This window comes from Mobula birostris, chromosome 13 (assembly GCF_030028105.1).
Source record: "Mobula birostris isolate sMobBir1 chromosome 13, sMobBir1.hap1, whole genome shotgun sequence".
NCBI classification, from domain to species: domain Eukaryota; kingdom Metazoa; phylum Chordata; class Chondrichthyes; order Myliobatiformes; family Myliobatidae; genus Mobula; species Mobula birostris.
In genome coordinates this window covers 87,151,816-87,179,704 of record NC_092382.1, presented here as the reverse complement: position 1 = coordinate 87,179,704, position 27,889 = coordinate 87,151,816, and the positions used below count along the sequence as shown (strand labels likewise).

At 43.1% G+C, this 27,889-nt stretch overlaps 1 protein-coding gene across 6 annotated transcripts; it reads left to right on the top strand.

Moving 5' to 3' along the window:
• Positions 1–213: 213 nt before the first annotated feature.
• LOC140207099 (uncharacterized) lies at positions 214–27,788 on the top strand. 6 transcript variants are annotated; one of them, XM_072275426.1, is made up of 5 exons: positions 214–370; positions 2,471–2,497; positions 3,391–3,550; positions 15,140–15,306; positions 19,613–27,788. In XM_072275426.1, the coding sequence occupies exon 5, from the start codon at positions 20,019–20,021 to the stop codon at positions 21,489–21,491; it is 1,473 nt and encodes a 490-aa protein (XP_072131527.1). In that variant the 5' UTR covers positions 214–370; positions 2,471–2,497; positions 3,391–3,550; positions 15,140–15,306; positions 19,613–20,018; the 3' UTR covers positions 21,492–27,788. The 6 variants fall into 6 exon arrangements, with proteins under 6 accessions (XP_072131527.1, XP_072131526.1, XP_072131525.1 ...); XM_072275425.1 differs by having other exon boundaries at positions 3,387–3,550; XM_072275424.1 differs by having other exon boundaries at positions 2,471–2,643.
• The last annotated feature ends 101 nt before the right edge of the window (positions 27,789–27,889 follow it).

Here is a 27,889-nt window from a genome sequence, read left to right as displayed (position 1 = left end):
TTGACAGTGTGGGAGGCACAAACGCATGTTGACATTAAAACTGAGTTTGTGGTCTATTACTGATGGTACATAACACAAGTTTGTTTCTTTCCCCAGAGTGGCGGGTAGCTGGAGTCTCTGCCCCCACAGGTCACGTGATCCCATTCGCCCCTCCCATTTAACCGCAGACGGGCAGCAGCTGCGCGTCCGTTCCTGAGGCCCCGCCCTCCGGATGACGCAACAATCACTCCGCGCCTGCTCACAGTCTCCGGATGGACGGTGTTTGCCTTTCCGCTCGGTGCTGAAGTGATTCGTCTGCGGAATCGGCAAAGGATTATCGCCTCCTGGATCGGGGCCCCGGGGTTCGGGATCATTGTCTGCGGGCCCATCGGTGAGTATTGAGACCGATCCCGAGCGGGGAGATCTGATGTTGACAGTGAGGCCCAAACTCATTTATTTTCCAATTATCTGGGCTCGTCAGAAATGTGTCGACTTCACTTAATCTGCATTGAACGATCCAAACCGGGAGCCCAGGCTGTCTATTTCCGCAGAATTGTAATGGGTGTCCCGCCAACTGGTCACGTGAGGCTTTTTACCGCAGATCTGCCCGCCCTCCGCTTTGTGACGCAAGATCACGTGGCGTCGTTAAATAATTCCCGGATAGATGGTGATGCTTCCTCCTTGTTGTGTTGGGGGAATCCGATGTTGGCCCCTGAGTCCCGTTAACTTCCCCCAAGACGCCTCTCTTCCTGAGGCTCCTCGCATTTGTCCTTTGAGCTTTATGGCTGTTGTGTTTTCTCCCGGACTGGGGAGGGTGAGAAAGGAGAACAATCCAGGTTATGGGGATCTTTGATTTCACTGTCTGCTTTACAGAAGGATTGGGAAGTCTAGGGGGGAGAATGGTTTCTGTGATTGCTGATCTGTATCCAAAGGTCTCTGCAGTCCTTCACAGTCATAGGCAGAGTAGTTACCATGCAAAGATGTGAAGTGTCTGGATTGGAAATTTTCTATGGTGTATTGATAAAAAATTGGTGAGGATCAAAGTATATATGGCAAAGTTCTTGTTCTTTGTGCTAACTTTGTCATTTTATACAGTAGTATGTACTATTGTAATTCCACCAAGATACAACACCGAGCATCATAGGAAGTCATTCCTGCCTGTGGCCATCAAACTTTACAACTCCTCCATTGGAGGGTCAGACACCCTGAGCCAATAGGCTGGTGCTGGACTTATTTCATAATTTACTGGCATAATTTACATATTACTATTTAACTATTTATGGTTCTATTACTATTTACTATTTATGGTGCAACTGTAGCGAAAACCAATTTCCCCCGGGATCAATAAAGTATGACTATGACTATGATACTATTCATTCAGTATCTGTGTATTGCTGGAGGACCATCAGTTATTGTCTTTGATCCCTTCTCTCACCTGGTTCCATCTGCTCATCCCTGCCCATCTTGTTCAACCTCGGTCCAGTCTCCTAATCCCCAACCCCGCCCAGCCCCCCGACCCTCACCCCAGCTTCAGTGATGTACATCAACCATCTGGATCAACCTTAGTCCACCCTGTATCTCACCACCTCAATATTATATATCAGCAATCTTTCTTCTAACCCTTGTCTTTATTGTGAAGTGTTCATTTACAACTTTGGCCTCGCTGTGTTATTTCCAGAATCAGTTTTTATTAGCTAGAATGCCAGAGGGTCATCAGGTACCGGTTCTGTTGTACATTGGTGAGGAGGTGCTAGTTATTGAATTGTGACTGGCTGACACACTGCAGCATTTTACTGGCAGTAAAGAGTACTGGGAGAGTTGGTGCTTGAGCTATAATCCTGTGATCTACATTCCAGGGATATGGAACTGTTGGTGTTTTGGTTTTGACTTTGGTTAGTGCTTCTACAGATGGGTCTGGATGATGGTCCTTCTGCAATGAAACAGAAATTTTGAGCAGCTGGACATTGGTTGTGGGGAAATCCCGGATTGCACCACCCAGTGTGAAATGTGGGGATGATGTGTGAGACTCTCAGTGTTGGTAAGTGGCAGATTCAGCTGTGTGACTCTGAGTTTGGGTCCTGGGTTATCACAGTTTTTGATCCAGGTAAAATGGATCCGGGGATTGAGTTGCTTCGGCTTATGAGGTGTTGAGTGAGTATTTCTGGTCTGGGATCAGATGCTTGTTTCTGGAGTTCCTTTGGAAGCAATGATTGCTAATCTGAGGAGAGGATGAGTTCCCATTCCATCCTCACAAGGAGAGGCTATGAGTAAATGGGCTGGTCCGTGTTTACAACAGTACAAATAGACCCGTGAGTTTGGTGTTCAAACTGTGTTTGGAAATAACCCGCTCACTGTCACCTGTCTGTCACTTGGTGGAAATCAGAGAGAATCTTGAGTTGCTGGAGATCTGCACTAAAAACAGAAAATGTTTGAAGTCATTCTGACAAAATGTTATTAACCTGAATTGTAATGTTTGTTCTTCTCCCCACAGCTGTTCCTTACCTGCTGAGTGTTTCTGGTAATTCCAGTTTATTTTTATTACATTCACCCTGGACTGGTTTATATTTCCTGAAATGGACCTGTTTTAATCTGGGAATGGAAATGGCTTGTTCTGTGACAGTAGAACAGTAAAGAAAGCACAACTTTTCCCTGTAAATTATACAGGTACCAATCTGTCTGTTATTCTTGGAAATGTGTTTTGTGCAGTTGTTGCTAATGAGGTCTACAAGAATAATCTAAAGAATGATCGGTTTTATGTATGAGGAGCATTTGATGGTTCAGATCCTGTGCTCAATGGAGTTCAGAGGGACAGTGGGGGTGGTGGAGAGATGTATGGTTAAGTAAACCTACCGAATGCTGAAAAGCCTGGATACAGTGGATATGGAGAGGATGTCCCCATTAGACAGAGAGTCTGATCTGACAGCACAGTCTCAGAATAGATATGCTTCCCTCTAAAACTGTGATGAGGAAAATATTTTGGCCTAAAGAAGTCTGATCTCTGGAAGTTGTTGCTGCAGAGGTTGGTTGAGGCTGCCATTTGGGTATATTTATGACAAAGATTGATATATTCATGATTGCTAAGTAGCTTCAGGGTTACAGGAGGAAGGCAGGAATATGGTGTTGGAATAAAAATCGGCCATGGTTGAGTGGTGGGGCAGACCAGATGGATCGAATCACCTAATTCTGTTCCTGTGTCTTATGTCTTACCATGATTGAATAATGGCTCCTTCTTATCCCATATCATTTTGTGATGTGTGAGGGACAATAAAAGATTGTTCACTGAGATCATTACAGTATATTTGCCTTTAACATTAAAATTTCTGGAGTTTTGTTCTTTGTAACATTAAGGAGACATGTTTGTTTCTCCTTTATATTGTTGATGTGCTTCAATATCTTTCATGTTAAAGTTAGACCTGTGGTGAGAGATTTATTGGAAGAAGAACCCCAACTGGAAGCAAACCACGACTCAAATGAGGGAATAACAAGCGAACCAGCCCAAGGATTGAGAACATCAACTGGAGAGAACCCATCTGACTCTGAGAATCCAGTGATTCAGTTGGGAGAAAGTTTGGTGAGTCTCATTTACTCAAACTCTGGTCCTTTAGACATTGCATACCTGTACAAAGGAAGGTAGGAAATAGTTGAAGTGAGACTGAATGTGCCCAGAAGAACCAGTTATGCCTCTGTCAGACCCAGTTGCAATCACTCCAAGTCTGGTAATGTGCTTCCAGCAGCCCAGCCCTTTAAAACCACTCCCATTCTGTGGAAGTTGAATCCGGATAAAGTCACTCAGAGACCGTATAAGTACAAACTTGTTTTTCCAAGCACCTGGGGCTTACCCCGTTATTCGCTCAAACAGGAACAGTATATGACTGTTCCTGCCCAATCCACTAACTGACTAACAATTCCACTTACAACATAGGTATATCCGTCCAGATACCCCCCACACAAGACAGGCTGGAGCCAAAGTAATTTACTACATAACAGACCCTAAAGACAAATTACAAAATATTCATCATGGCTTGAACACAGAGAACAGACTGAAGTTGTCCTGTCTCTACTCATGAGTGCACATGGAGATAAGCATCCTGAAACTCTAGCTAGCGACCCTCAAGAAGAAATATGGCTCAGCACATCTGTTGATCATCTGCAGTTTCTTTCAGAAAAACAGGCTGCTATTGTTTAACGAAGTGTTGAGCCTTTTACATACTTTATCATTCCCACTTTACATGATCAACAAAGCAGTAATTTTTTACAGAGAAAGCAAACGAGTACAGCATTGACTTATCAGTGGTTAAAAACAGCATACAACAGTAATTGTAAAAATGATATGTACAACTGTTGGGCCATAATGCAATATCATGCCCCATATATTACTGAACAGGAATTCAAAGACCACCATTTCGACCCTTCGGTGAACTCATGTAAATCCTGCCCTACTCTCTTGATGTTGTCAGTCTCCTTGGCAGTGTGCTCGGAGAGGGATGTAATGTTAGTAGACTCATCAGGGATATAGGTGCAGCATTCTGTGTCAGTAACAGCACAGGTTCCCCCTTTTCTCAGCTGGGATAAATTCTAAAGCCATACAATTCTGTATGACAGTTTGCCGGATTGCAATCATTTCAGTGGATATTTCTGTTACTTGGACCTGTGTTTCTGTCAGGGCCTCTGCAGTATTGTGGCCAGCTCCTCAAGTGCTGTAGCCAAATTGATTATCTCCTGAGTTTCCTGCTACTCCGTAGGAGAAAAAAGTGATCATCCAAAATCGCTCAGTCTCAGTTATTCCTCTCCGCTGCTGGGCACCTGCAAGTATGGCCAGGATGCATGTTTCCCGGTATAGGAAGTTCTGTTTGGTTGGAGCCTGAGATACCATCCCTCAAAACACTGACAGCCACAGTCATCTCTGACTGGACACAGTTCTTCACCTCACTTCCCCGGGTGTTACTTGAGAAAGCCCAGGCTGGGAGTTCCTCACTCTGGTTGAGCGTGATTACTGACATTGGAATCATAGTTTTACCATGCTGGGGAATTTCACCACAAACCCAGCAGGCCCCTAGCTCTACCTGTTTGGCATAGGTGTGACAGAGAGACAGAAAGGTGTTAACATGGGGGCCCCCGGATGCTGGGGTGAGCCCTCTCAAAGTCATAAAATGAACACCACTATCAACCAATACATTTTTCTTTAGTCCGAGAGAGTCCTTCTACTCAGTTCCTTCAGTAACACGTTTGCAGTCTCTTCGATGTATCCACCGAGATTGCCCCTTCAGTTTCACAGCTGTGGGAGTGGTCAGTAACACCTGACATGGTCCTCTCCACCGAGGTCCGAGTTTCCCTCAATCCCAGTTCTTGATCAGGACAAAATTCCCAGGTTCTATGGTGGGATAGTCACTCTTCTCTGTGGGGTAGTTCTCTTCCTTGTAAGCCTGTTGTACCTGTGAATGTAATGTTTAGAAAATTTTGGTTAGTTGGCATATGTATTTCCCCATCTCTTCCCGGAGGGTATGCATGTGCAGTTTTGCTGGTAGACTTTCTGGGAGCTATGGTAAACAAAGTCTTGGTCCCCAGGGTGTCCTCATGGGCCGTCCATAAAAGTATTCAGCTGGTGACAATCCTGTTTTCCCCTGTGGGGTAACCCTCAGGGGTAACAGTAGGACCTTCAACCAAGTGAGTCCAGTCTCTGCTGTTAGTTTGGCCAATTTACTATTCAGAGTGCCATTGGATCCCTCCACTATGCCAGCGGCCAGTGGGTGGTGTACACAGTGGAATTGTTGCTTCATAGCTAGTTCGTTACATACCTGTTCGTTTACTTTCACCACAAAGTGTCAGAGCTCAGCATCTCTGGCAGGCCATACCTGGGAATTATTTCCCCTAATAATACCTTAACAACAGTATTATTGGTAGTTGGAATAGCTTCAATCCATCTACTAAACACATCGGCAGTAACTATGCAGTATCTATAACAATGTACTCTTGGCAATTCAATAAAATCAACTTGCAGACATGATAAAGGTCCACCTGTCAAGGGAGTTGTACCTGGTGTACAGGGTACAGGTTACCAACCATTCCCTCCTTTCCCAGGTGTGTACAATTATGTATATAATCAACCAAAATTGGTAAAAACTGTGTATGGACACAAACCTGTCCCGCTGGGGTGATACAAAAACCGAGGTCGGGGTCTTTTTGGCACCCCATCTGGGACCACAGTTTGTGCTCCTCCTCAGAGGCGTCCCCCTGAAAAGTACGTACCTCCCGCATGTCTGGCAAATCCGTTCTGCTTCAGTCACACAGTGTTGTTTGACGGGAATCCAAGGGGACTACAACTACCAAAGATTGACTTTTTGCTGTCTTATTTGCTAAAGCATTGCCTTTAGTGACCTGGTTGGACATGCGGGTGTGGGCTGCACATTTAGTAATAGCCAAAAATCAAGGTAGCTGTAGAGCGGTGAGTAAGTTGTTTACAAAGGTGGCATTACTAATGGGGTGGCCAGAGGAAGTCAGGAATCCCCATCTTCCCAGAGAGCCCGGTTGTCATGTACAATTCCAAATGCATAACGGGAGTCTTTGCAAACGTTCGCACTTTTGTCTGTTGCTAGGATACAGGCACGAGTCGGAGCAAGCAGCTCAGCCTTCTGGGCGGAGACAGCTGCCTCAAAAGAGGCCTGCTCAACTATTTCACTGTCCGTCACTATCGCATAGCCAGAATATCGTTTTCCTGCTGGATCCACAAAAGAGCTTTCATCCTCATAAAACGTTGCCTCGGGCTTGAGGGGGTATTGCAGAATGGATGGGAGAGTCTGCCCGTTTTTTACGGTGATCCGGACAGGGGGGCAGTGGTACGGCCGACTTCATGGCCTGAAATTGCCCAGAGATGGGGAACAACATCTTGGATTCGGTCAATATTAAAAGAATGCCTTGCCAGATGTTCCATCTTCACCTCCAACTCCTTTCAGTATTGAAGTTGGCCCACGGCCAAGTCATGCCAGTCTCCCTTGGTGCTGGAGGCTTGTTTCATCAGGGTGTTGGCAAGGAACTCCAGGTTCTTTGGCTTGAACCCAAGGCAAACCCTAACAGTGGTATGGGGAACCACCACTCCCGTCTGTCGCCAAAGGAAATCCGGAACTTTGGCCAGTAATGCACTGCCCTCTCTTCTTTTCACCTCTCCAATCACCGTGACCGGGAACTTCTGTCACTCAAAGGGTGCATAGTATTGGCTTTCCTCAGTTGAGCACCCCGTAGGGTCATAGCACAGAGTCACATGAGAGTCAACCGCTGGGCAGAAGGGGTTCAGAGGCAGTGGAGTCCAGATTAATTGCCCACCACTGGGGGGGGTCGGAAACTGGGGAAGCTGTCAGTTGTTTGCTCGTCCCAGGGTGATACCCTTGTCCGTGCATAGAATCTCAACTTCCAATGGACAGAGAAAGTCTCTTCCTGCTAGATTACACCCCCGACTGGTGGTGACTGCAAATGAAACCTCACACTGGTTCCCCTGGAATTCCACCTGCAGTAGCTGGGTACGTGAATACGTACGTTCCACGCCTTTGAACCCAGACAGAGTGATTGTGCCATCTGATAGCTGGAATCTCTTTCCCGATACTCTTTCCTGATCGAGAGTAGTTGTGGTTGCCCCCGTATCAATCATAAATGGAATTGGAATTCCAGAAACCTGCAATATTACATTTCCTGAGGGGTGGCACTCTCAGTAGGAAGCATCCTTGCTTGTCAATTTCTAAACAAGTTGTTGTCTCCGCCTGTCCCTTGGTAGGTTTTTGTTCCCATTTCTGATCCCCAGATATAGTCCACTCGCATCCTGCTTCCCACTGAACATATTCCCCTTCAGTTCCCTTCAGGGTTGATCGGGTTCGGAAGCCGGGTCCCAATAGTATGTCCAAGCTTGTTGCATTCGATTTCGTTCACTGTCAGGCCAATCCATATTATTGGTCTTAATCATGTTGGCTAACTTGGTTGGTAAGCATTGGAGCAGTAAGGCATTAAACTGGGGGGACGGATTCCCATCATTAAAGGCTTGGTCTCCTGCGAAAGTGCCGTAGCAGGCCACAAATCGCTCCCAATAGTCTGGTCCCGATTCCCCAGGCTTAGGTTTGTATTCAAGTACTTTAGTGATGTTTACAGGTTGTTGGAGAGCCCTTTCCAAGGCTTGAACCATCCTGTCTGTCTGTTCATTCTCATTATGGTTTCCCACTGGTAACTCCTGATAGGTTTGGTATCTCAATTCTGCCTTTCATTTCCCCCTCCTCAGCTGAGAGAATCGTGCAGCAGAGACCCCTCATCACGGTGACTGTCCTCAGACAGGGTCGGTGTGCCAGACATGGGTTCGGGATCCTTTCATTTCCCCCTCCTCAGCTGAGAGAATCATACAGCAGAGACCCCTCATCACGGTGACTGTCCTCAAACAGGGTCGGTGTGCCAGACATGGGTTCGGGATCCTTTGTTTCCCCTCCTCAGCTGAGAGAATTGTGCAGCAGAGACCCCTCAGCACGGTGACTGTCCTCAAACAGGGTCGGTGTGCCAGACATGGGTTCGGGATCCTTTGTTTCCCTATCAGTTCGAAGTTTAGACCGACGTTCCTGCCCTTTTCTCCTATCTAGGCTGCCCTTGGTTTGCTTACATTGTTTTCTCTGCTCTCGTTTTCGGTGCCCATCCACCCGTTCACGCTCCGGTTTTAGCCTCTCCCAACCTTTGGCATTCCTTTTGCAGTACATACCTCTATCCCTTTGTCACGTGCAGTTTTCCTCCCACTTGCTAATAATATACTGTTCCACTTTACATCTGCCTTTTCCTTCCATTCCCTTTTCAACAATTTCCACTTCTTTCTGCAGTTCTTTTTCCATATCAAATTTACTGCTTGTTCTCATGAGATAATATCCCACCACAGTCTGCTTGGCACTCCCGATATTGGGATCCTGTTCACGACTCCAAATGTTAAAGTTGAATCTGAATAAAACTCAGGAGACCAGCTTCTTATCATCACCACAGTTTAATGCACATTCTCCTGCAGGAGATTGAGACCCAGTTTTCAAAGGAAAGGCATGTAAACATTGCCACAAACTGACAAGTGGAATGACTTAGGTTACAGCCGAATATTTATACATAGTAAGCATACATTACTATTGAAAGATGTTATTTGAACTGGTATGCCCACAAAGTCTGTTGGTGCAAAATTTAATTAATTAGATAAGAGAGTTCGCTAAATCAATGTTTTAGTTACAGATGGATGTCCAGTCTTTATCAGTCATTCCCTTTGCAAGGCCCTGATTTACTTACCAACAGATGTTCATTCCTGTTCTTATTGGCGAGTCCTCCTCTCTTTACTCAAACGAGGGTGCAATGTATAATGTTATCAGCTCTCAGTGTGTCTCTCTGCAAGCCGCAGAGAACTGGTAATGAACCTGTCTTAGCTAACCGCTGAGGACAGAGTTTACTTCAGTTCAAACATTCCGATTCAGTCCCTATTATTCTTTTACCTGGAGGTTGCATAGGTTCAAAATGATTTTTTTATATATCCTCAATTCCTCTGGAGGGTTCAGGGGAAATATTTATGTCCAATATAGAAACTGGTGTTACCTGTGTGTATTGTGGCGACACAAAAGTTGCTGGAGAATTTACAAGTGGGAAGAAGTGGAGTGATATTTGGAAATCCGACTATTTGTTTTTTTTTTAAATTTTATTTTTATTTGGATAAGGAATTCACAAATATGTACTTTTTTCACACATATAACCTTTTCCATTTTTTATATGTATAAAACTACAATTATTTATACATTCTTAAGTACACATTGAGATGATATAAAAGGAAATTAGACACTTAAATAGATAATTATGTACTGTGGTAATTCTAATCTATTAGGCTAAGTAATGGTATTAGTTGTTGAGAAAAATAGTAATAATAGTTTCCATATAACTCTTCTGGACCATTTCCACTGGTCCAAAATGTTGTATGTAAGCCTATGTAACAACCATTGTAGGTGTTTATATCCTAATTTGTTCACGCTTGCTCCTGCCCGCAGACATAATTATCCAATCCCTATGTACTTATTTACTTAATTTTTTTCATTTTTTATCCCTTTCCCAAATCTTTCCCTTTACTTATGTTAATTCTCTATTTTCCAAAAGAAAACAAAAAAAAAGATATTTAGACTAGGGGTGCTTACGTTAGCAATATTACTGTGTTGATGAGAAGAGCAGTATAAATCATTAGGAGAGTCATCTAAAGTCTGCTCGCATTGGGGTTATATATTCAATCCATTTAGTCCAGATTTGATAAAATTTTTCTTTTTGAATTCTCAGGGAGTAAGTCAACTTTTCCATTTTAAATATTTCCAAGATAATTTCGTGCCAATCTTCTAATGTAGGTGGTATTGGATTTAGCCACTTTCTAGTGATTGATTTCTTACTTGCCGCTAAAAGGGCCTGCAGCAACTTTATATCTTCCTTCTGTTCAAGAAACAATACATGCCCCAAATAGAGTGTCTCAAAGTTCAGAGGTATCTGGAAACTAAGTACCTTAACTAATGTTCTATGAATACCTTCCCAATACAGACTTAATTTAGGGCAATCCCAGAAAATATGAAAATGATTTGCCTCCTTGGAGCCGCACCTTCTCCAACACGTCACGTTTGTATCTTTATATTTTTCCTGATATGGGGTCTTGAAGTATCTTATAATGTTTTTCCAACAATGTTCTCTCCAAGTCAAAGAATTAGTCGAGGACCATTGAAAGCTGCAGATTTTCCCTGAAGCCTCCTCTGAAAGTACCAACCCCGCTTCTTTCTCCCACTTCTCTTTAATATACAGTGTATTTACATTTTTAGCATGGGACAGTGCATTATATAATCGAGAAACTGATTTACTAGGTATTGAACTGCAAGCCGAATTCAAAATCTTGAAAAATTCTAATTCTACTGTTGATAGGTCTATATATCTACAACTCTGGTTAACATGGTTTCGTACTTGAAGGTACCTAAAAAAGTCATTGTGTTCTAGGCCATGTTTGTCCTGCAGGATTTGGAAACTTTATAGTACTCTTTTATCTATAAATGAGAGGTAGGTTGTAAGACCTTTCTTTATCCATAGCTCAAATCTTTTATCTCCTCTGTTGGGAAGGAATTCGGTATCATATGCACACCATGTAAAGTGTTTTAACATGTTATTAATTCCACATGAATTAACCACCTTCTGCCATACTTTTAATGTAAGATTTATCCAACTGTTTTTAAATTTTTCCAACTGGGCCATCAATCCTTTGTCAGCTATTGAGGCCTGTAGAGGAAAACTGTCAACTAATCCAAATTCTATTTCCTTCCATCTAGCCTTATATTCCCTATTACACCAATATAACAGAGGGGTTATCTGTGAGGCATAAAAATAATTTCTCAGACCTCAAGAGCCATACCTCCTCCTTCCTTCCCTAACTGTAAGGTGTTATATCGAATTCTAGGTTTCTATCCTTGCCAAATGAAGCGGGAAATCCATTTGTCCCATTCCCTGAATTGATTATCATCCACCTCCACCGGTAAAGTACGGAAAAGATACAATAACCGAGGAAGAATATTCATTTTTATAGTATTTATCCTTGAATTCAAACTTAAAAAGGGGATAAGATTCCATCTATGCATATCTGCTTTTATCTCTGAGATTAATGGCCCATAATTTACCTGTGACAGTGTTGAAAGATCCTTCGGCAGGGTTATTCCTAAATATTTTAATGATTTAGCTTCCCACTTAAGATCGTACGTATCCTGCAATTTTTTTGGATGGTGTATAATTTTGGGACATAACCTGCGTTTTCTTTACATTTATTTTATAACCTGATATTTTCCCAAAGTCATTCAACAGTGTAAACAATCCTATAAATGATTTTTCTGGTTCATTCAGATAAACCAAAACATCATCTGCGAATAACGCCACTTTCTGTTCAATCCCTGCCACCCTGATACCATTTACGATTTCGCTCTGTCTTATTAGTTGGGCAAGCGGTTCAATATATAGCGCAAAAAGGAGAGGAGAAATTGGGCATCCCTGTCTAGTGCCTCTCTCTAAGATGAAGGAGTCAGAGAGGTCCCCATTTATCTTAATTCGGGCTGTAGGGCTGTCATATAGAGTCTGAATTACTTTAATAAACTTTTCTTGAAAGCCGAATCTTCCTAACACTCTGTATAGGAATGCCCAAATAACCGAATCAAAAGCTTTCTCAGCGTCCAACCCTACTACCATTGTCTCTGTCTCTGTCTCGTTCTTATTAACCTGTTCTAATATGTGCAGAGTTCTCCTTATGTTGTCCTGTGTTTGTCTTTGTTGAATAAATCCAGTCTGGTCTAAGTGGATTAGGCCAGGTAAAAGCTTTTCCAATCTGCGCGCTAATATAGATGTAAATAGTTTGTAATCTAAATTAAGAACACTAATTGGATGATAATTGCCACATTCTAGTTTATCTTTACCCTCTTTAGGAATAACTGAAATAATCGCTTCTCTCCAGGAAGGTGGAGTTTCTCCTCTCTGCAAGATCCAATTAAAGGTGTTAAGTAGTAATAGGGCTAACTGTGTCTTCAGGGACTTGTACCACTCTGTGGTAAACCCATCAGAACCCGGGGACTTTCCAGCCTTTAACCTAGAGATGGCCACGTTCAGTTCTTTGACAGTTACTGGTTCTAATAAACTTTCATTTTGTAAATCTGTAAGTTTAGGTAGATCTAAAAAATTCAATACACTGTCTATATAGGGCTCATTGGGGGCCCGGGGTTGGGACTACAGCTCTCGATAATATGTTTCAACACTCTCTTGAATTTTCCCTATTGTACTCTCCACAAGCTTTGTCTTTGGATTCTTTATTTTATGTATTGTCTGCTTGTTGTTTTCGTAATTTATATGCTAATAATCTAGCTGATTTACCTCCTACTTCATAATTCTTTTGTCTCAGGTAAAGAAAATTTCTTTGAGTTTCCAATGTATAAATATCGTCAATTTCACTTTGCAATTTCCTAATTTCCTGTTTTCGATTTGAATTACTTTTGTTGCTATCTACAACTTGAAGTTGTTTTAATTTTCCTTGAAGGTCTGCTAATTTTTGTGCATTGATTTTTTTCATGTGAGTGGTAATGGAAATAATTTTCCCTCTCAGTACAGCTTTCAATATATCCCATAAGATCACTGGTGATGTTTCTCCCGTGTCATTAAGGTCTAGATATTCTTTGATTTCTCCCCTTAATGTCTCCATTACTTTCGGGTTATTGAGTATATGTGAGTTTAACCTCCATAGTGTTTTCCTCATTTTCCTTTCCAGGATTAGAGACATAGAGACTGGGCTATGATCCGACAGATCAATTGTTGCAATATTACAGTTTTTTATCCTGAGTCTATCTGTATTAAAGATAAAGAAATAGTCTATCCTTGAATAGGCTGAATGAGGGAAAGAGTAATGTGTATAATCTCTACTAGTCGGGTGTAATTCCCTCCAGACATCTATAATTCCCAACTCCTCCATCAATGAATTCATTTTCCGAGTCAGAGGTTTATTCTGAGTAACTATGCTTGAAGAATCTAATACAGGATTTAATCTAATATTAAAATCCCCTCCACAGATTACTACCCCTTGAGAACTGACCATTAGGTCAAAAATGTGTCTATAAAATGACCATTCACAACCTGGAGGAGCATAACATTCAGCAATGTTATTTCTGTACCTTGTATTCTTCCTGTGATTTTTACAAACCGTCCTCCTTTGTCTTTAGTCTCTGAAATATGTTCATAATTAAGAGTACTTGATATTAAAGTAGCTACCCCTTTTTTGTGGCTCAATTCATATGATGAATAAAATACATGCTTAAAGCCCATTCTTTTTAATTTTCCATGTTCAGATTGGCTGATATGTGTTTCCTGGAGGAAAGATAGTTGTGCACTCTTTTTTCAATTTAGACATAATCTTATTTCTTTTAATTGGATTCAAAACCCCATTAACATTATAGGAAATTATTTTTACCAATTCAGTTTGCATTTTTCTCTAATAGAAAAAAAACACTGTCCACCCATGACTGTGTCGCCACCCACAGCGCCAATCTGCTAATTCAATTCGCTGACGACACCACATTGATTGGCCTAATCACAAATAATAACGAGGCAGCCTAAAGATAAGAAGTCATCACCCCGGCACAGTGGTGTCAAGAAAACAACCTCTCCCTCGTTGTGACAAAAACAAAGGAGCTGGTAGTGGACTACAGGAGGAATGGAGATAGGGACCAAAATTCAACATTTCCAAGTCTGTTATTGACACGAAATGCACATTTTAATATTGATCACGACACAATGTATTTTATATATTGTTAATGACATAAAACGTATTTATAGATTGTTACTGACAGAGCATCGTATAATTTGTGTTCCGTGTGTTATCTGAATGTACTTGCCTGTGATGCTGCCACAAGTCAGTGTTTCTCTGTACCTGTACCTTCCCGTACTTGTGCACTTGGCAATAAATTCAACAGGACCTGAGAAATCTCAGTGAGATTTGATTAGTGATGATCATCTTGGCAGCTCGGTAGGTCGAATGTATGAGACAGTACACTGTTAAATGTAAAACCCTGAACAGTGTTGATGATCAGAGGGATCTTAGACTCCAAGTTCATCGCTCCCTGAAAGAGACTGCACAGATTGATCGGGTGGTTAAGAAGGCAAATGACGTGGTTGTCTTTATTAGTTGAAGCACTGAGTTGAAAAGTCGGGAAGTTGTGTTGCGGCTGTTCCGAGCCTGCGGTCGGACTGTGACTGTGTCTTTAAGAGCACCGGAGTGAGGAAGCAGGACTATGACGTCAGATGTTTGTTTCTGGAAAGGATGAGTAGCTTCAGGGTTGCAGGAGGAAGGCAGGAATATGGTGTTGGAATAAAAATCAGCCACGGTTGCGCGGTGGGGGCAGACCAGATGGATCGAATCACCTGATTCTGTTCCTGTGTCTGATGTCTTACCATGACTGAATGATGGCTCCTTCTTATCCCATATCGCTGTGTGAGACAATAAAAGGTTGTTCACTGAGATCCTTATATTTGCCTTCAACATTTAAATTTCAGTGAGTTTTGTTCTTAGTAACATTGAGCAGAAATGTTTGTTTCTTCTTTTTATTGTTAATGTGCTTCTTTATCTTTCATGTTAAAGTTAGACCTGCGGTGAGGGAGTTATTGGAAGAAAAACCCCAACTGGAAGCAAACCACGACTGAAGACGAGGGAACAGCAACAAGTGAACCAGCCCGAGGATTGAGAGCATCAACTGGAGAGGACCTTCTGACTCGGAGAATCCAGTGATTCAGTCAGGAGAAAGTTTGGTGAGTCTCATTTACTCAAACATTGGTCCTTTAGACATTACATACCTGTACAAAGGAAGGTAGGAATGTCCCCAGAAGTTATGCCTCTGTCAGACCCAGTTGCAATCACTCCAGGTCTGGTAATGTGCTTCCAGCAGCCCAGCCCTTTAAAACAACTCCCATTCTGTGGAAGCCGAATCCGGATAAAGTCACTCAGAGACCGTATAAGTACAAACTCTGTATTCCAAGCACCCGGGGCCTACTCAGCTAGTCACTCAAACAGGAACAGTCTTTGACTGTTCCCGCCCAGTCCACTAACTGACTCACAATTCCCCTTACACCACAGATATATCTGTCCAGATACCCCCTGACACAAGACAGGCTGGAGCCAGTTATTTACTACATGACAGCCCCTAAAGACAAATTACAAAATAGTCATAATGGCTTTCACACACAGAACAGACTGAAGCTGTCCTATCTCTACGCATGAGTGCACATGGAGATAAGCATCCTGAAACTCTAGCTAGCGACCCTCAAGAAGAAATATGGCTCAGCATGGCTTAGCACATCTGTTGATCATCAGCAGTTTCTTTCAGAAAAACAGGCTACTATTGTTTAACAAAGTGTTAACCCTTTTACATACTTTATCATTCCGTCCTTTTGATCATTACATGATCAACAAAGCAGTAATTTTTTACAGAGAAAGCAACCGAGTACAGCATTGACTTATCAGTTGGTAAAACAGTGTAAACAGTAATTATAACGATGATTAGGCCATAATGCAATATCATGCCCACATATTACCGAACAGGCCTTTGAAGACCACCATTTCAACCCTTCGGTGAACCCGTGTAAATCCTGCCCTACTGTCTTGATGCTTTCAATCTCCTTGGCAGTGTGCTTGGAGAGGGATGTAATGTTAGTAGAGTCATCAGGGATATAGGTGCAGCATTCTGTGTCAATAACAGCACAGGTTCCCCCTTTCTCAGCTGGGATAAAATCTGAAGCCATAGGATTCTGTGGGATTGTTTGCCGGATTGCAATCATTTCAGTGGATATTTCTGTTACTTGGGCCTGTGTTTCTGTCAGAGCCCCTGCAGTATTGTGGCCAGCTCCTCAAGTGTTGTAGCCAAATTGATTACCTCTCGTGAATTCCTGGCTACTCCATCGGAGAGAAAAGCGATCATCCAAAATCGCTCAGTCTCAGTTATTCTTCTCCGCTGCTGGGCATCTGCAAGTATGGCCAGGATGCATGTTTCCCAGTATAGGAAGTTCTGTTTGGTGGGGGCCTGAGATACCATCCCTCAAAACACTGACAGCCACAGTCATCTCTGACTAGACCACTGTTCCTCACCTCACTTCCCCGGGTGTTATTTGAGAAAGCCCAGGCTGAGAGTTCCTCACTCTGGTTGAGTGGGATTACTGACATTGGAACCATAGTTTTACCATGCTGGGGAATTTCACCACAAACCCAGCAGGTCCCTAGTTCTACCTGTTTGGCACAGGTGTGACAGAAAGGTGTTAACATGGGATCTCCCGGATGCTGGGGTGAGCCCTCTCAAAGACATAAACACGAACACCACTATCAACCAGTACATTTTCCTTTAGTCGGAGAGAGTCCTTCTACTCAGTTCCTGCAGTAACACGTTTGTTGTCTGTTCGATGTATCCACCGAGATTGCCCCTCCAGTTTCACAGCCGTAGGAGTGGTCAGTAACTCCTGATATGGTCCTCTCCACCGAGGTCCGAGTTTCCCTCGATCCCAGTCCTTGATCAGGACAAAATTCCCAGGTTCTATGGTGGGATAGTCCCTCCTCTCTGCAGTGTGGTTCTCTTCCTTGTAAGCCTGTTGTATCTGTGAATGTAATGCTTGGAAAATTTTGGTTAGTTGGCATATATATTTCCCCATCTCTTCCCCCAGGGTATGCATATCCAATTTTGCTGGTAGACTTTCTGGGAGCAATAGTATACAAGGTCTTGGTCCCCAGGGTGTCCTCATGGGCCATCCATAAAAGATTTCAGCTGGTGACAACACTGTTTTCCCCTGTGGGGTAACCCTCAGGGCTAACGGTAGGACCTTCAACCAAGTGAGTCCAGTCTCTGCTGTTAGTTTGGCCAATTTACTCTTCAGAGTGCCATTGGCTGTTTCCACTATGCCAGCGGCCCGCGGGCGGTGTACACAGTGGAATTGTTGCTTCATAGCTAGTTCATTACATAGCCCTTCATTTACTTTCGCCACAAAGTGTGGGCCATTGTCAGAGCTCAGCATACCTGAGAGTTATTTCCTGTAATAATACCTTCACAACAGTCATAGTAGTATTATTGGTAGTTGGAATAGCTTCAATCCAACTACTAAACACATCTATAATAACTAAGCAATATCTATAGCAATGTACTGCAGGCAATTCAATAAAATCAACTTGTAGACATGAATAATGTTCACCTGTCAAGGGAGTAGTACCCAGTGTGCAGGGTACAGTTTACCAACCATTCCCTCCTTTCCCAGGTGTGTACAATTATGTATTTAATTGACCGATATTGATAAAAACTCTGCAGGAAAATAAAACTGCCCCACTGGGGTGATCCAAAAACCTAGGTCAGGGTCTTTCTGGCACCCATCTGGGAACACAGTTTGTGCTTCCCCTCAGAGGCGTCCCCCTGAAAAGTACGTACCTCCCGCATGTCTGGCAAACTCGTTCTGCTTAAGTCACGGAACGTTGCTTGACGGGAACCCGAGGGCACCACAACTACCGAGGATTGTGCCGCACTTTTCACTGTCTCATCCACTAAAGCATTGCCTTTAGTGACCTGGTCGGACATGCGTGTGTGGGCTGCACATTTAACAATAGCAAAAACTCAAGGTAGCTGTAGAACTGTGAGTAAAGTTGTTTACAAAGGTGGCATTACTAATGGGGTGGCCAGAGGAAGTCTGGAATCCCCATGTTCCCAGAGAGCCCCGTAGTCATGTACAACTCCAAATGCGTAACAGGAGTCTCTGTAAACGTTCGCACTTTTGTCTGTTGCTAGGATACAGGCACGAGTCAGAGCAAACAGCTCAGCCTTCTGGGCGGAGACAGCTGCTTCAAAAGAGGCCTGCTCAACTATTTCAGTGTCTGTCACTATCGCATAGCCAGAATATCATTTTCCTGCTGGATTGACAAAAGAGCTTCCATCCTCATAAAATGTTGCCTCGGGCTTGAGGGGGTATTGCGGAATGGATGGGAGAGTCTGTCCTTCTTTCATGGTGATCCAGACAGGGGGGCAGTTGGTGTGGTCGAATTCATGGCCTGAAGTTGCCCAGAGATGGGGTACAACGTCTTCAGTTCGGTCAATATTAAAAGAATGTCTTACCAGATGTCCCGTCTTCACCTCAGACTCCTTCCAGTATCGGAATTGTCCTGCAGCCAAGTCTTGCCAGTCTCCCTCAGTGCTGGAGGCTTGTTTCATTGAGGTGTAGGCAAGGAACCCAGGTTCTTTGGCTTGAACCCAGGGCAAACCCTAACGGTGGTCTGGGGAACCACCAGTCCTGTCTGTCGCCAAAGGAAATCCAGAACTTCGGCCAGTAATGCACTGCCCTCTCTTCCTTTAACCTCTCCAATCACCATAACTGGGAACTTCTGTCCCTCGAGGGGTGCATAATATTGGCTTTCCTCAGTTGAGTACGCCATAGGGTCATAGCACAGAGTCACAGCGGGTGGACCGCTGGCATTGGGGTTTCAAATGGAGTGGAGTCCTGATTAAGTAACCACCAGTGGGGGGGTCAGTAACTGGGGAAGCTGTCGGTTGTTCACTGGTCCCAGGGTTCCAGTAATATGTCAAAGCTCGTCTCATTCAATTTCAATCATAGTCAGGCCAATCCATATTATTTGTTTTAATTATGTGGGCGAACCAAACATTCATCTCAGCAGTAATTTTTTTACATGGCATTAAAACTGTGATACTTTAAGTTAATAATACATAAAAGAATATCCCAGCTGCACATCAAGGAAGACTATTTGCGTGAGCGTGTTTCAGTTACTGTGGGAGCAGGAACCCATGCAGCTCAGTGGGAACAGGGAATAATACCAATGGAGAGAGTCAAACTGAGCCAGGTCACAGATTGGAGATGGTAGAAATGCCCATTCTTATAGAGACAGGAAGAGCATCAGAGAATTTGATGGTCATTCCAGATACCAGCACTGTGCCCAGATAGAAGATGATTTCTCTCTCCAACTTGGGTGGAACCTCACTTTAACAGTGAGATGTCAGATCACACCTTCGCAAATCAAATGATCTCATCTGAAATGTTGTCCTGCACACACTGATGGATTTTGTAAATCTTTTTACAGGTTAAAAATGAGAAGGAATTTGTCTCCTGGAATTTCAAGCATGGAACGCCAGTTTTGCTGTCTCTGTCTAGATATTTAAGAAGTGGAGCAAGGGATTCAATCAATCATCCTTCCTGCTCAGACTGTAGGGTGGGATTCACTTGGTCATCTGATCGAATGGCACACCCATCATCTTACATAGGGGAGAGGCCATTCATCTGCTCAGACAGTGGGAATGGATTCATTCAGTCATCTCAATTGAAGGTATATCAGCAAGTTCACACTGGGAAGGCCATTCATCTGTTCTGGGTGTGAGAAAGGATTCAGTCAGTCTTTCCGCCTGTGGACACACCAGTCAGTTCACACTGGGCAAAGGCTGGTCATCTGCTAAGTTTGTGGGGAAGGACTCACTCAGTCATCTGACCTAATGGCTCACGAGCGAGTTCACACTGGGGAGCTGCCGTTCAGCTGCTCAGACTGTGGCAAGGGGTTCACTTGCTCATCTAAACTGAAGGTACATCAGCAAGTTCACACTGGAGAGAGGCCGTTCACCTGCTCATTCTGTGAGAAGAGATTCACTCACTCTTCCACCCTACAGAGACACCATCGACTTCACACCGGGGAGAAGCTATTCACCTGCTCAGTCTGTGGGAAAAGATTCACTGATTCATCCACCCTACAGGGTCACCAGCGAGTTCACACTGGGGAGAAGCCGTTCACCTGTTCAGTCTGTAGAAAGGGATTCAGTCATTCATCCCACCTACAGAGTCATCAGCGAGTTCACACTGGAGAGAGGCCGTTCACCTGCTCAGAATGTGGGAAGAGATTCACACTGTCATCCACCCTACAGAATCATCAGCGGGTTCACACTGGGGAGAAGCCATTTACCTGCTTAGAATGTGGGAAGGGATTCACTCAGTCATCCAACCTACAGAGACACCAGCGAGTTCACACTGGGGAGAAGCCATTCACCTGCTCAGTCTGTTGGAAGAGATTCACTCACTCATCCACCCTACAGAGTCATCAGCGAGTTCACACTGGAGAGAGGCCATTCACCTGCTCAGAATGTGGGAAGGGATTCACTCAGTCATCCCACCTACAGAGACACCAGCGAGTTCACACTGGGGAGAAGCTGTTCACTTGCTCAGAATGTGGGAAGGGATACACTCAGTCATCTGAATTATTGGCACACCAGTCAGTTCACAGTGGGGAGTGGCCATTCATCTGCTCAGAATGTGGGAAAGGATTTACTCAGTCATCCCAACTATTGGCACACCAGTCAGTTCACACTGGAGAGTGGCCATTCACCTGCTCGGAATGTGGGAAGGGATTCACTCGGTCATCACAACTACTGGCACACCAGTCAGTTCACACTGGGGAGAAGCCATTCACCTGCTCAGTCTGTGAGAAGAGATTCACTCAGTCATCCCACCTACAGAGTCATCAGCGAGTTCACACTGGGGAGAGGCCATTCATCTGCTCAGAATGTGGGAAGAGATTCACTTACTCTTACACCCTACAGAGACACCAGCGAGTTCACACTGGGGAGAAGCTGTTCACCTGCTCAGAATGTGGGAAAGGATTCTTTCAGTCATCCAACCTACAGAGTCACCAGCGAGTTCACACAGGGGAGAGGCCATTCACCTGTTCAGTCTGTGAGAATAGATTCACTCACTTATCCAGCCTACAGAGACACCAGCGAGTTCATACTGGGGAGAAACCGTTCACCTGCTCAGAATGTGGGAAAGGATTCACTCGGTCATCCAACCTACAGAGTCATCAGCGAGTCCACACTGGGGAGAAACCGTTCACCTGCTCAGAATGTGGGAAAGGATTCACTCAGTCATCCCAACTACTGGCACACCAGTCAGTTCACAATGGGGAGTGGCCGTCGTTATGAATCCCTAGGTTTCGATTGCTGTGAACTGTCAATTTAAGAGAGATAGAGAGATTAAAAAGGCAAATCAGTGTGACTTGCAGCTTGCTAACATCGCTCGCAGCTTCTTTAGTTTTAACCGAGGACACAGACACTCAGAGTCAGATGGAGACGAAGGAGGAAAAATGGAAGGATCGAAACCAGGGAAATGGTGGCCAAGGGTCACTGTTTAGAACTTTTCAATGCCCACAAGGGTGGGTTAATTATCGATTTAGCAAACATCGAATATGTGATTATCACCTCTTTTGAACTATAGGAATGGATTGGATTTGGGGTATCCTGTGAAGACCACTTATGTGTTAACCCTTGCCTGGGTGTGGTCTGGTAATTCACCTGAAGACGATACCCCTTGTGACCAGTCACTTTCGGTGATAATTCGTATGTGGATTTGGAACAACGACAAATAACATCTACAGCGACTCTTCTCTCATTTTACCACTGTGGAACCTGTGGAATTCTATATAATTGCCTTCTCTCAACATTTACCCTGGATTACAAATATCTCTCTCTCATCACCTATTCCATGGATGAACTGAACTTTCATACCTTACCATCTCAAGACTCTAAGCCTTGTTTCCCCAGAGCTCAATAGTTTGGGAGTTGTATTTAAACACATATATACACATAATACTGTTCACTTTTGTTTATCTTGCTTAAATTACTATATTATAAGTAGATACTCATAAAGACAGTGATTTTAACATCAAAACAAGACTCCAGGTGTAGTCTACTGCTGCTGGTTCATTTCTAAAGCGTTACGGTTTGTAACAAAATTGGGGCCTGCGTCCAGGATATGAACAAATTTGGGGGTGTATTGATTCATTAATTATTGATTTCATTGGGGAAATCCCTTCTGATTTATTTGTGTGTGAAAAATCAGCAGCAATGGATGTTGATAGATTTCTGCAAGTGCCAACCTCTGAGGCATTAGAGGATGCCAGAAGGATTGAGTTGTTGAGTACTGCTAAAAGGGTAAAACTTGGAAAGGTGAAATTGACAATGAGGAGGTCCCAGATGCAGAGGATAATACTGAGCATTACGTATCTGAGGGTGTGTTTAAAGTGGTGGAGTTGGAGGTGTTTCCTGAAAGTAAACCTATTGAGCTTGAGCTCCCGTACGTTAGAAAAAATAAAGATGGAGGCTGCAGAAAGGCAGAGGCAGTTTGAAGCTAGAGAGGCAGAAAAACAGAGGGAGGAAGCAGAAAGACAGAGGCTGTTTGAGCTGGAAAAGATAGAGAGATTGCTGCAAAGGGGTCTAGTGTTAGACTCTGGTGATAAGTTTGAGGCCAGTCAGGAAGTTAAATTGGTAACTCCATTTGATGAGGCAGAGGTTGATAAATACTTTCAGCATTTTGAGAAGGTTGCTCAGAGTTTAAAGTGACCAAAAGCAGGTTGGCCAATTCTCTGACAAAGTGTAATTAAGGGGAAGGCTCAGCAAGCCTGTTCTGATGTGACAGTTGATGAAACAGCTGATTATGACGTTGTGAAACAGGCTGTGCTCAAAGCTTAGAAGTTGGTCCCAGAAGCATACAGGCAAAAGTTTAGAAATTTGAGGAAATCTCTGATTCAGACTTGTATGGAATTTGCTTATGAGAAGTTTGTGTGTTTTGACCACTGCTGCACATCTAAAAATGTAAATGATTTTAACAGCTTGAAAGAGTTGGTTTTAATTGAAGAATTCAAAAGAGTCCCTGATGACATGAAGACATATTTAGATGAAAAGGATGCTGCCACTTTGCAGGTGTCTGCTAGATTAGCAGATAAGTTTGCTTCAACTCATAAGGTTGAGTTTACCCCGAATAAGAGCTTCCAAAAGAGTAGCAGGGATAACCAGGGTAAACCAGAAATTAAAGCTGGGACTAATAACAAGGGTAAGGATGAAGAGAAGCAGTTGAAGGAGAAATATTCCGGTCTTACTTGTTACTATTGTAAGTAAGCTGGTCATATGATAGCTAATTGTTCCATCCTGAAGAAGAAAAAGGAAAAGGAGGCAGTCCCAAATGCCTGTGTTCAGTATATTGAAGCACCTATAAACCCACAGGGTTCTGAACATTCTCGAGGCTCAGTTAAGGACTGAGAGGTCTGACCGAGTTAAGAAGGGATTCGATCATTTTATGTCAGATGGGTTTGTATTAGTAAAGGAAGGGTCAACCCCAGTACCTATGAAAATTCTTCGATATACTGGGGCTTTACAGTCACTTATATTAGACAGCGTTCTAAAGTTTGGTGATGAGACTAACATTGGTGAGGTAAATCTTATGAAAGGCATTGGGGGTGGCATGGTTTCTGTGCCGTTGCACAAGGTAACTTTACAGTCAGGGTTGGTTTCGGGACCTGTTAAGATCAGATTATGCTCCAGTTTACCGGTGGAAGATGTTACTTTGCTGTTAGGGAATGACCACAGAGATGGTAAAGTTGTTCCTGTAGTGCAGTTGACAACTAAGCCAACCACTGATGACCCGTAGATGGATTTTAACATTTATCCTTCCTGCACAGTAACTTGAAGTAGGGCTAAAAAAATCTGCCAATGCAGACGGTTCTGTGCAGCATGATTCTGATACCCATGATAGGCAAAATCGGGATTCAGGTTATGATGATTTGTCAGGGACTTCTTCTGCCTTCATTGTTTCAACAGGATTCAGGTAGTAAGTCTGATGAGAAAGATTTATCCCTGTCTAGGAAGGAGTTTATAGCAGAACAGAACCGAGACCCTGAGATTGAAGCTTTAAAAGAAACAGCTCTCTCAGATGGTGAGATTAAGAGAGAGCCAATAGGGTATTATCTCAAGGACGGAGTGTTAATGAGGAAGTGGAGGCCACCTGCTATATCTGTGAGTGAGGAATGGGCAATTGTTCACCAACTTGTATTCCCTAAAGTATATAGGACTGAAATTTTAACTTTGGCCCACAGTATGCCCTTAGGTGGCCATTTTGGAGTGAATAAAACTGTAAGCAGGATTATGAAAGAATATTACTGGCGTAATTTGAAGAAATATGTTGTGACCTTTTGCCCTTTTGCAGAACTAGTCACACTTATCAATTTGTGGGTAATCCTAATCAGGTCACCCCAGTGGCCCCACTCGGACTATAGCTGCATTTGTTGAACCCTTTTCCAAAGTTATAGTGGATTGTGTTAGCCCATTGCCAAAGACTAAAGCTGGCCATCAGTATTTGCTAACTATTATGTGTACTGCATCCAGATTCCCAGAGGCCATACCTCTCAGAATGTTAAAGCTAAATTTGTGGTGAAGGCTCTTACCAAGTTTTTTTTTACTTTATTTGGTTTGCCTAAAGAATTCCAGTCTGATCAACAAAGTAATTTTACATCTGGATTATTCCAGCAGGTAGTTTATGAACTGGGAGCTAAACAAATTACATCATCTGCATACCATCCGGAATCACAAGGGGTTTAGAAAGATTTCATTCTACCCTCTAAACAATGATTAAGACATACCGTGTTGAAAATGGAAAAGACTGGGATGAAGGAATACATTTGCTTTTGTTCGCAGTAAGAGAGGTGGTACAGGAATCACTGGGCTTTAGTCCATTTGAACTTGTATTTGGTGATAGAGTGAGGGGAACTTTGGCCTTGTTAAAGGAACAGTGAATTGATGGGGATGTACATGTTAACTTGTTAGACTATGTTTTGAAGTTCAAAAATAAACTACACCAACCTTGTAGTCTAGCAAGACAAAACTTAAAGATTTCTCAAAACAAAATGAAGTGTTGGTTTGATAAGTGCGCTTGCGAAAGAAAATACCAGGTGGGGGATAAGGTGCTTGCCTTATTTCCAATGTTGACGAATCCACTTCAGGTGAAATTCAGTGTACTGTATGAAATAGTCTCGCAAAGTAATGATGTGAATTATGTTATTAAAACACCCAACTGATGTAAACTAACACAGGTGGTACACATAAATATGATAAAGCCTTGTTTTGACAAGCAGGCACCATCTGTGAGTGTTGTTGTAAAAGCATGCAAGTACACCGTTTCCTCTTCGCTTGTTTTCCGTGTGTCTTGCGCACGCCCAGTAGGAGGAGATTCACCCAAATATCCATTCTAATGAGGACGGAGGTATTTTGAAAATTGCCTGGTGTGGACACCTGTCGTTTTTACGCCAAACCGGCGTTTTCAAAATTATCCGGTCTAGTGTGGACGTAGCCTGAGACTTTTCACAAGCCAGACATGGTCCCAGTTAGGCTAATGAACTTGGTTGTTCTAGAAAACATTGATAACAAGTTGGCTCATCTGCAGCCAAAGCAAGAACAACAGCTGAGAAATTAATTCTGAAGTTTAAAGATTTATTTCCCGACGTTCCCAAGCAAACCACGGGTGCAGTACATGACGTAGATATTGGTCAAGCCAAACCAATTAAACAGCACCCATATTGCATGAACGTAGAAAAGCGTAAATTGGCTGAGCAAGAAATTGAATATATGCTGAAAAATGGTATTATTAGGCCTTCAAAATCAGATAGGAGCTCACCCTGTGTTATTGTGCCCAAACCTGATGGTAGTGTTAGATTTTGCACTGATTATAGGGAGGTAAATGCAGTAACAAAAACAAATGCCTATCCTTTCCCTTGGGTGGATGATTACATCGATAAGGTTGGAAAAGCGAAATTTCTTACAAAGATTGATCTGCTGAAAGGGTATTGGTGTGTTCCATTGACAGATGGAAGTAGAGAAATTCCTGCGTTTGTGACACCTTCTGGGTTGTATGAATACAATTTTTTTCCGCTTGGAATGAAAAATGCTCCAGGAACATTCCAGAGAATGATTGATTCTGCAATTCGAGTGTTAGAACACACAGGTGCCTATATTGGTGACTTGGTCACAGGGAGTGACACTTGGGAAGAGCATATCTCTGCAGTAGAAAAGCTGTTTGACAGGCTTTCCCAGGCCAACCTTACAGTTAAGAGTGAATTTGGCCATGCCACTGTGACCTATCTTGGCTATGTTGTAGGTCAAGGCAAGTTTCTATTCCAACTGGTATGAAGGCTCTCAGAAGGTTTCTGGGAATGATTGGATACTATCGTAAGTTCTGTAAGAACTTTGCTGATATCGCTCTTCCTCTGACTAATCTCCTGAAGAAGGGTGAAAAGTTTGTCTGGACCGAGCCCTGTCAGGATGCATTTGATTGATTGAAAGTTATTATTTGACATTAGGTCAATCAATGTAGTGTCGTCAGCAAATTTAATTAGCAGATTGGAGCTGTGGGTGGCGACACAAGTCATGGGTATAAAGAGAGTAAAGGAGGGGGCCAAGGAGACAACCCTGTGGGGTATGTGTGCCGAGGGTCAGAGAGACGGAGATGAGGGAGCCCACTCTTACCATCTGCCGGTGATCTGACAGGAAGTCCAGGATCCAGCTACACAAGGCAGGGTGAAGGCTGAGGTCTCTGAACTTCTTGTTGATACTTCACGGCTTCGTATGGCTACTGCTCTGCCCATGACTGCAAGGTACTACAGAGAACTTTGGAGAGCAGAGAACATCAGAGAAACAAGCCTCCCTTCCATGGACTCTTCCTACACTTCCCCTGCATCGGAAAAGCAGGTCATGTACTCAAAGATCCTCACAATCTGGACATTCTTGCTGGAAACCCGCTCCCCCATCGGGGAAGAGATACAAAAGCCTTAACGTGCGTACCACCAGGCTCAAGGACAGCTTCCTGTCTGTGGTTATTAGTCAAATGAATGATAAAATGGACTCGACCTCACAATGTAACTCGACGTGACCCTGCGCCATATGTCTATCTGCACTGCACTTTCTCTGCAGCCATAATGCTTTGTTACAGTTATTGTTTTGTCTTATATCAGCTCAATGTACTGTCGTAATGTATCGATCTGTGTGGATGGTACGTCAGGCAAGATTTTCACTGTACGTGATGATAATAAACAAATTCCGCATTTTAATTGTGTGGAAATATTAGACAGACTGAGCTTCTGATTTGGAACCACAGTAGGAAACTTAACTGTTGTCATTTCTGAAGAATGCAAATAAATGGAAAAGGCTTCAATCTCGCATTACGATCTGCGGTAACTGGGATCAGGTGACTGGTGTTGGGTCTCCCAAACCAATTATCAGAATCTGGTTTAATAGCACCAGCATATGTCATGAAATTTGTTGTCTGTGGCAGCAATAGAACCTAATTCATAACAATAGATTTTAACAATTGTGATGTAAATAAGAATATACATATTAAATTGCTAAATTATATAAGTAGTACAAAATTTAAAAAGATGTAATAAATTATTTTAATTGTGTGGAACTATTTCACTGAGTGGGTTGTTGCCTTGGAAATTCTAGAGTGAAGCTTAACTAAACAGTACACATTTATGAAAAGCTCAGATAAATAGATTAGA